We start from the raw sequence: 9,578 nt of genomic DNA, 5'->3' as shown, positions 1-9,578 counted from the left end.
TACATCTATGCATATTTAAAAAGTAATATTTTAATTCCTCGATTTTCAAAAATTGAAAGTAGGATAAGCAATTCTTCAAAAAATAGCCATTTCCCCTTCCCCATGCAATCATTGCAATGACTTAACAAAGAAACGTAAAATGAGTGGAGGGATGAGTGCTTCCGTGGCATTGTTACCTTGTGAAAACCCTTGATGTCTGGGACTAGGTTTAGAAACGCTTTCTTACGAGTAGCCCTCGCCTCTGCAGAACAACCACTAATGTGTTCTCAGTGAAGAGGGTCTCATTCGGGAACTGGTCCTCACATGGAGCTGGTCTCATTCTCATGGGAGGATTTGTAGATTCACAGGCAGGATTATGTAGCATACTTAAGAGAGACCCTAAAACTAACCCCCTTATTGTAGGGTTTTCTTAAAATAAAAACTGTAAAGAAAATACAACTTACTTATTTATCAATTTTACATACAACTGTTCATTCTTTTGTCCTGAGATAGTAAGCAAATTTGTAAGCAGTCTATTTTCATGCAAAAAATATAATTTCCCATTCTTTACATTCATTTTCTAGTATTTTGTATCTTAAATAATTGTGTCAGACCTGTGCTTAATACATGTGAAAAATAAAGAACAATTCATTTATTATGGCAGAGAAATGAATAATCATTGGTTCTCTCAAGGGCAATGCAATCTAACTTCAAATGCTGATTTCAAATGGCTAAAACATCACCTGACTGTAAAACTCCCAGTAGAGAATTTTTCCCCCTTAGACTTGTGAGGAAGGCAGGGTATGGCTACTCCTTGGACCTCTGAGTTGGAGATCCTAGTACAGGGAGCTAAGCCCCCGTACCACACCTGACCAACCCTGTCATCTGGAGGGGAAGTCTCAATACTATGTATAAAGACATCTTTTGTGGCAAGTGGGGGAAATGCGTATGTCTGTTTTACAGCGTACTCCAACAGGCTTAATTTGTCAAAAGAAAAAAAAATGGGAGACTTAGCAACACATTTGAGTAACAAATAGATAAAAATGCCAAACATTTAAGAACGTGTTTATGACTAAGGAACCAAATCTCCATGGTCTCCAGACTTTCATCAGTATATGGTGGCCACTGGATCAGGACAAGCCTTAGTTACTTAGACTTTTTTCTATATTGATTAAAGAGAAACACAAACTTATTTTTCACCCCCTGAGATAAAGTTGGGAAGTCTGAAGCAAGAGGGGTTTTCCACTGATTCATGCCCTCTCATTTCTTCTTTGTAGTGGGTAGTGCTCTGCAGAGGAGGAGGAGGACACAGGATGCATTTCAGGTCCACTGTTGACTTTCTGAGCACACTTGTACCCTCCCATTAAGTGTGATGGTTTCCATACAGATCTCGAAGTTCAATAGAAATATACAAGCAAAGCTTGTTTATAGCTAGTCACACCTAACTACAGAGACACGTAAATGGAATGAGGGTAATTTTTTAAATCGTTTGCCCAAAACTGCAGTGCTCAAAACTCTGTTGGAATCAAAGCCAACCATGGGGTTATAGTCAAGTAGAAGGACAATGGAAAACAGATTTTAAAATTTGGAATGCAAAACTCCTTGCCCTTAAAATAATATAGATAATCTAATTCAGGTAACGATGTTCAATTTTAATTGATCGAACATACATTAAACATTTAAAAAGCCAGTGCTCTTCAGGTGTGGCTTTCAATGTGTTATTTGTCTTGCCGGAAATGTATTTCAAATTTAGTGCACACAGGGCTGGGAGTGGAGCTTAGCAGAACATTACATGCCTTGCATGTGCAAGGCACTGGTTTTGCTTCTCCATACTGTGAAAGAAATTAATGTGTACAGAATTGCTCATTTAGTCAATGTCAAATTAATAGGTGCAACAGTGAGTCTTCAGAGAGATGATGCCCAAGGAATGTGTTTAAAAAAAAAAAACCTGAATAACTATGTCAATCGAAGCTGAGGTCATGACGCAACATGACTGAAACAGGTGTGTGATCAGTGATGCAGACCATCCCACAGGCCTGCTTGATGGATGACACAGGTTCTGACTGAGAACATTCACTCACATACATGTTGGGACCATCCGACAGGCCTGTGTGATGATGCAGGTTCCCACTGGGAACTTACAAATAAATTGGATTTCTCTCAGAGCTAAGGAGTTCCTTGTCCTGCCACCCTGATCGTAGATGCGTTAGGGAAGATCATGCGACCTGCATGAGTTCTCTCCATACTTTCAGAATCCTGTTCCCACAGAAGAGAAACACTTCCCTGGGGACCTTGCCCCCCTTGGGTGCACAATTTATAGTGGGGACTTGAACCACACTGCCCGTGGTATCGAGGCTTTTTGGTGACATCAGAATCTTGGCACCCAGATTTAAGGTGCAACTAAACATATGATACGATTAAGGTTTTATGGTCGATTAGGAGCATCTGGGGGTTCTAGGAATAGAATCATGCCATTAGCAAGGATTCTTCTATGTTGGACTTCTATAGTTTTCTAGGGGAATTTTTGAAGAAGTTCTTTTATTTGGAATTAGCAGCTATTCCTCTCACATTTGCTGTGGTAGCATTTGAAAAGAAATCGAGGTTGTTCACAATTTCAGCCATATTGCGTCTCCCAGACCTGGCACAGACATACTGAGAATGGAAAAGGCAAAGACTCTAGCAGAAACCTAGGTACATGAACTGTTGCCCACCCTGAGACATCATTGAGTATCTTTCCCTAAACGCTTGCCAAGAGTCCACTTGCTGCAGTCAACAAACATCTTTTAAGCTTCCTTCTGGTAAGAAGTAGGTAAATAAACGCAACCCCTGCCTATTCTTCTGTGCATAGATTCTGAATACTTCAGTGAGCTTGATGAATGAGCAGAGATCACTGAAAGACCTAGGGGGTTTTTAGATAGAGATGATATTTGCTTTAAGGAACTGCTGCATTTCCACTTTTCATGAATAAGGGTTAAAAATCAGTGAGAAGGCTTTCGTACCGGCAAAGGTGCTCACGTTAGAGCAAAGGAGTCCAGTCACATGGGAACTATCATGTTTTGTTTTGGCGTGGCTTCCTACAGCTTGCTTTAAGTTTTAGGTCTGATCTAACTGTGATTATTGACAATCAGTTATTTAATGAGGTAGTCCACATTGCCTAGACTTTCACTGTACCTGGTTATTACTCCACAAATAATTAAGTACAATATATCAGTTATGTTTTTTCTTTATGTTTAATGGAATTCTGTGAACATTGCGAATATATTACTTTTAGTGGTACACAGTTCTTCAGAAAGTGTCTTGATTTGTTTATACATTACCATTTGCGATAATTTTTTTAGCAGCTTGCTACAATATCATTTAATAAAAATAAAGTGTACTTGGTGATGGTAGAGAAAATATTGTTAGAGAATTCTTGGGTCAGGAAAGGCTCAGTTGCAAAAATCAGGTGCTTGTTCACTTTGAGCTGTGGCATTCTGATTCCTTTCTCTCAAGAATAACTATAATATTGCTGCAAAGTTCATCGGACTGAGAAGGACCTCCTCGAGCTTCACATGGAAACTAAGTAAAGCTCTTCTATTTGCGTTTTGAAGTACTCTCTCAGCTCCGGTCTCTTAGCCTTCAGTGTTGGTGTCAGCAGGCCATTTTGAACAGAAAACATGTCACAATGGATGTAAATGGCTTTAACCTAAAAAGCAAATGCAGAATATATCTTTAGTGGGGGTTAAACGCAACATTTATAGCATACAGGGTGAGAGTAAGCAGGCAGAGAGGAGTACCATGCCGAGTCAAAATTATATTCAAACACGTTTCAGCTTATTTGATATGGCTGGAACCCACCCTTTCCTTTTGCCATTCATTCATTCATTCATTCATTCATTCATTCATTCATTCATTCATTGATTCATTCAACAACTTTACAGACACGAACAGTTTAGTTTGTTTGTTCTGCTAGGCAGCAAGGATACAAGGAGCTCTAAATACCAGTGCCCTAAGTGGTGTATATTAGTGTTTACAGAGCAGACGGCAGGACGTTGGGCACTTTTTAACACGATGAGCAGGGAATGGGGAGCACAGGCCTGAGGTAGGGTAGCTAACGTAAGGTGCAGTCAGAGAAGTCAGCGAAGATTTCACAATCACACGAGTGTTCAAAAAATGAGCTGAGGCCAGGTATAGCTCTTAGCTGGTGCTTGACTACCGAGTATGATGTGTGGGTTTGCTCCTCTAACATCCTATAAAACCAGGATATGGTGGCACAAAGCCCAGCACTCGGGAGGTAGAGTTAGGAAGGACAGAAGTTCAAAGTCACCCTTCTCCATATATCAAGCTGAAGTTCAGCTTGGGACACCCCCACCTTAAATAAATAGCAGCAATGGGGGTGGGGAAGTGAGTGGGGAAGGGTTACACAGGCACAGTCATCAAGAACAAAACCAGGAGTGAAGAAGCAGGATATATAAAGGGACAACTACTGGCTTCTCGTCGGTACATAACGAAGTCAAGTGAGGTAGGGATAAGGCTGAAGGCGTAGACAGGCCAGTGGTGGAGAAGGTGGAATTTTATTCCAAGCACAAGAGGAAAGGGCTGGAGATTTCTAAAGAAAGCAATGGCTCAGATACACATGCGCTATAGAAAGAACTCTCCAGGAGAAAGTGGAAGATGGCTTGGGGGAGAGTTAAGAATAGAAGCATATGTCCCAATCATCGGAGACAAGACAGCACACATAGAGCGGAAGCAGGCACAGAGATAGGTGAGCAGGTCAGAATGAATTGGAGGCACAGTGACGAGATGTAATGTAGAGGGAGGCTGTTGTGAGGACTCCAGTGCCTGCTTTAGATGGCTGCCTAGGGATGATGTAATTTTTACAAAGAATTCGAAGGGAAATGGGGGGGGGAGCATAATGAATTATATCAATATTCTACTGTAGACATCTTTCTTTCTTTCTTTCTTTCTTTCTTTCTTTCTTTCTTTCTTTCTTTCTTTCTTTCTTTCTTTCTTTCTTTTCTTTCTTTCTTTTTGAGACAGGATCTCATGTAGCTCAGACAGGCCTTACTCACCATGGAGCTGTGCATGACCTAAAATGTAGGAGCTCCCTTCCTCTCTCCTCAGTGCTGGGATGCCAGGCACACATCACCATACCTGGTTTGTGCAGCAGGAGGAGTGGGGGATAGAACCCAGGGTTCTGTGTATCCCAGGCAAGTACTCTACCAACTGAGCTACACCCCTAGCCTGAGCCATGAGCGTTTGTGGAGTCTTTTAGAGAGGGGCATGGAGGGAGCTGATCTAGCATTCTCACTGCGGCCTTCTATGTGGCAGAGCCCAGGCTCCTCAGACAAAGTCTCTTTGTGAGGTGGACTGTGTACAAGAAAGGATGGAGGGATGGTCTAGGAGTGTCTCATAGGACTTCTGTCATGTGTGGTTCCAAAAGGAAGACTTCCAGGCAGTTGTCTGAGAACATTACATCTGAGTCAGGGCTGAACACTTGAGTGGCGAGATCTTTTAAGAAGTTGTGTCTTCCTAACTAGGGCCAAATCAAGTGATTTATGCAGAGGTAATGCACTTATTAAAGAGTTCTAACAAGTATTTTAAAAACCACATCAAAATGTGTGTGTTAAAATACACAGAGAGCCAGGTATAGTTTAGAGTATATAATGTTCATTGAGCACCTACAGGGTGTTGGGTGTTGTTTTGCATCAGGGATACAAGGAAAAACAGGAAGCTCTCACTCACATGGAACCTACAATCCAACGAGAGATGCTAGTATTTGACAGACCTATGCAGGGATGAGCACTGGGGGAGGACTACAGCTGCTCCTCTGATCTCCGTGCCCCACTTTCCCCATGGGCCCCGAATCGGTACCATGACCGTCCTGTTCTCTGATTTCTCAGCTCTGCTTTGCAGCTAGAGTACAGCCATTAGATCCATATTTGGTTACTAGTAGAGAAAAAAAAATCTTCCCTACTTAAAAAAAGTTCAAGCACAACTACTTCTATTTCCTCTCCCCTTTCTTCCTTGAATGTGAGCAGTGTTGAGAGTTACTGCAGCCACCTCGCCACCATGGGTTGAAAAGTCAACATACTAAGGGTTGAGAGAAGTGGAGAGACAGGAAAAGCTCATGTCTTTGAGGACCTGTACCTACCTGGGATCATCCATCTCTCCACTTATGCAAAGAAGGAAAACCCCATAGACTGGGGTGGGGTTTTTCTGTGTGAGTTGGCATTTCTTTCTGATACATCACACACCCTAGGCTTGGCAGAGTTTGCACTGTGTTTCCTTATTATGTTTCTCTTCATTGCTATGACCAAAATACCTGACAGAATCAATTTAAAGGGAGACCATTGTCTCCTGGCTCGTGGTTTCAGAGGGATTGAGTTCCTCATGGCAGGGAGGCTGACACAATGGCTCTATCAGTGGCAACGGGAGGGAGGCTGCAACTTGTTCACATGGTGGTGGATGGAAAGCAGAGAGATTAGACCAGAACAAGAAGTGTTTGTTCAAAGACTTCAGGGACACACTTCCGCCAGTCAGGTCTTACTTCTTAAAAGATCCGTGACCTTCTCAAGATAGTGCTATGGGTTGGAAACTGAGTACTCAAAACATGATCCTGTGAGAGACAAGGTTCTTTAAATAGGTATGCATGAGCTGAACTGTGAAGAGTGAGCGTAAGTTAGCCAGATGTAGACGGCCAGGGACGGGGTGGAGTGGCCTTATTGGAAGTGTGTGCTCAGACAGAGGCAGTGACGTCCAAATCTCTGCAGCCTGTTACAGATGTGATACATGTGACATAGAAGAGGGTGGGTCTGGGAAGAACGGCCATACTGGAAAGAGCAGTATACATTGCTAGCAAGTTTGGACATGACTCTTGACATAGTTTTTAAACATGGAAAATTGAGCCTGAATGGCTTTTTGGAAAGATGACTCTTAAGATGGATCAAGGGGCCAGGAAGATGTCTCTGATATTAACAGTGCAGCATCCTAGCAGATGGCTATTTAGAGGTGACAAAAGAATTCTTTGCTCAAAAACTCCATTATATCTACTGATTTTTTTTTACATACACAAAACCCTCACAAAAACCTTAAGACAAAAAAAAAATTGTCTAATTTTCAGTGTATTAAAAAAGAGGAGTCTTATTGTTCATTTATGTTCATGAAACTGGCTTTCCAAATTTATGTCTGTCTGTTTGTCCATCCATCCATCCATCCATCCATCTATCCGCCCATCTATCTATTTGTCTATCTATTTTATGAGCATGGGTGTTTTGCCTGCATGTATGTCTGTGTGATATGTGCATGCAGTGCCTGTGGAGAATATATATATATATATATATATATATATATATATATATATATATATATATATATATAGAGAGAGAGAGAGAGAGAGAGAGAGAGAGAGAGAGAACTACCTCTATACCTCCTGAGTGTACTACCATGCCTGGGTCTTTCCAACTTTTACTAAATTTTATAGAAGAAATAGAAAGAGAATGCTTAATATTAGCTTAGCTTTCTATTTTGAAACTTGTCATTGAAATGAGATTTATAGAACTTTCATTAAAAAAAAAAAGCCATAACACTCAAACATTGCATTGGAAAGTTAGACCTCCAAAATCTCCAATTATGTTATTTCATAAGACCCTGAACTTTCCAGGGGCTGGAGAGATGGTTCCTTGGTTAAGAGCATTGGCTCCTTTTCCAGAGAACCTGGGTTCCATGACCAGCACCCACCTGGCAGCTCACAACCATCTGCAACTTCATATCCAGAGGATCTGATGCCCTCTGCTGACTCCCAAGGGAACTGCACGTGGTACATGGACATATTCAGGCAAAACACCAATACCCATAAAATTAAAAAAAAAAAAAAAAAGTAAAAACTCAGAAACTTAAAAAAGCAACAACAAAAAACAAGCTTTTGTATTCTGAAGATTTTCAAAGGTATCAACTGGAGTTTGCTTGTAGATAATAAGCAAAAAAAAAATCATTTAAGATGGAAGATGGAAAGAAAGATAAGCATATCCATGAATCAGGGAAATGATAAATTCATCTCTAAATTGATTCCACAAGTACCCATTTCAATGAGAAGCAACACAATATGACTAAGGAGAAGTTTACTGGTTAGAAGTTGAAAAAATATACATCTCAAATTTCATTCTGTATTGTCTATGCAAATTAGTGAGGCACTCAAATACTAAGAACATTATTAATTCACAATTAAATGTGCTCAAGTATATGCTAGTCATCTACTTGTTACTAGGACAGTTTAAGTGTATCCTATCTACTTATTAAGATACGCATCTTTTAAAGATCTCTGTATATTGCTAATGACTGACCTATTTCTTAGAATTGCATGTTTCTGGAATTTATGCCACAGTAAAGCCATGCTTTTTCTAATTCAAAGTTTAGTACAAGCAACCAGCTCGGTAACCCTGAACTCCTAAAGTTTATACAGGATAACGTAAGCTCTGGACGTAGTTAGGGTCATGTGTTTAGAGTTAATCCTTCAAGGCTGGACAGGTGGCTCAGCAGGTAAGAGCACTTCCTGCTCTTGCAGAGGATGCTGGCTCAGTTCCCAGCACCTCACAACCATCCTGGGGATGTGGGGTCATCTTCTGGTCTCTGAGGGCACCATACATCCACATCATGCACTTAAATAAATGCAGGCGAGCCACCTGTAAAAACAGAGCTAATCCTTAATAGCCTCCCCGGCTCCCTTGAGACAAAGACTCACTACATAGCCCCGGGTTGGCCCTGAGTCTATGCTCCTCCTCCTCCTGTCTGCGCCTCCCCAGAGCTGGGATGGCAAGTGTGGGCCACTATCCTTGGTTGATGGTTTTTGTGTGGGCCACTATCATTGGTTGATGGTGTTTGGTTTTGTTTGCTTGTTTGTTCGCTTGAGACAAGGTCTTAGAGCCTCAGTTGGTCTGGAGCTTGCTTTGTAGTTGGGGCAGCCTTGAATTTCTGATCTCTCAACATCTACTTTCCTCGTGCTGGGGTTATATAAACACACTGCCTCCATGCCTAGTGGACATGGTGCTGGGTGTCAAATCCAGGGCTACATACTCGGCAACCACTTGCCAGTTAAACCACACCCCCAGCCTCTGGCCATTTAATTTTGAAAAGGGAAAAGACCAAGACAAACATGGACTGTGGATCCACTGGGACAACCTCTGTGAGGGACAGCCTGTGTCCGGAGTGCACCTTCCTCTGGACAGAAGCCCAGCCATTTGTTTTGCTACAGTCAGCAGAGGCTTCATGTGTGTGTGTGTGTGTGTGTGTGTGTGTGTGTGTGTGTTGGCATAAAGCAGTGAGGACAGAATGACAGAGAAGACCAAGAGGTGACAACTTTGGCAATGACAGCGAAGACCTGAGATGCCACATGACTTTCCTGCATGTGAGGTTACCATGGTGAGGGCAGATTATTAGAGCAGAAACTACACAGGCACATGGAAACTCAAGGACTCTCTTTCCTCATTAGTGTTCTAACCAAAGGCAATGGAGAACACTGCGATTTTAAGGTTCCTAAAATAACCTTAAGAAAATAAATATCACACACAGACACACATACACACACACACACACACACACACACACACACACACACACACACA

General features: G+C 41.7%; 1 protein-coding gene across 6 annotated transcripts in view; it reads right to left on the bottom strand.

Annotated features, from left to right (window-relative positions):
• Acsl6 (acyl-CoA synthetase long chain family member 6) overlaps positions 1-9,578 on the bottom strand; it is a 61,549-nt gene continuing 51,971 nt past the window's right edge. For 2 of the 6 annotated variants that reach the window (XM_029545969.1, XM_029545968.1), the window contains one exon: positions 1-3,664. In XM_029545969.1, coding sequence (XP_029401829.1) covers positions 3,527-3,664 — 138 coding nt within the window. In that variant the 3' untranslated portion in view covers positions 1-3,526. The remainder of the gene's footprint in view (positions 3,665-9,578) is intronic. The other 4 variants (XM_021213183.1, XM_021213186.1, XM_021213182.1 and 1 more) reach the window with 3 other exon arrangements.

Source organism: Mus pahari, chromosome 14 (assembly GCF_900095145.1).
Source record: "Mus pahari chromosome 14, PAHARI_EIJ_v1.1, whole genome shotgun sequence".
Classification (NCBI taxonomy): domain Eukaryota; kingdom Metazoa; phylum Chordata; class Mammalia; order Rodentia; family Muridae; genus Mus; species Mus pahari.
This window is presented reverse-complemented; position numbering and strand designations above follow the sequence as displayed.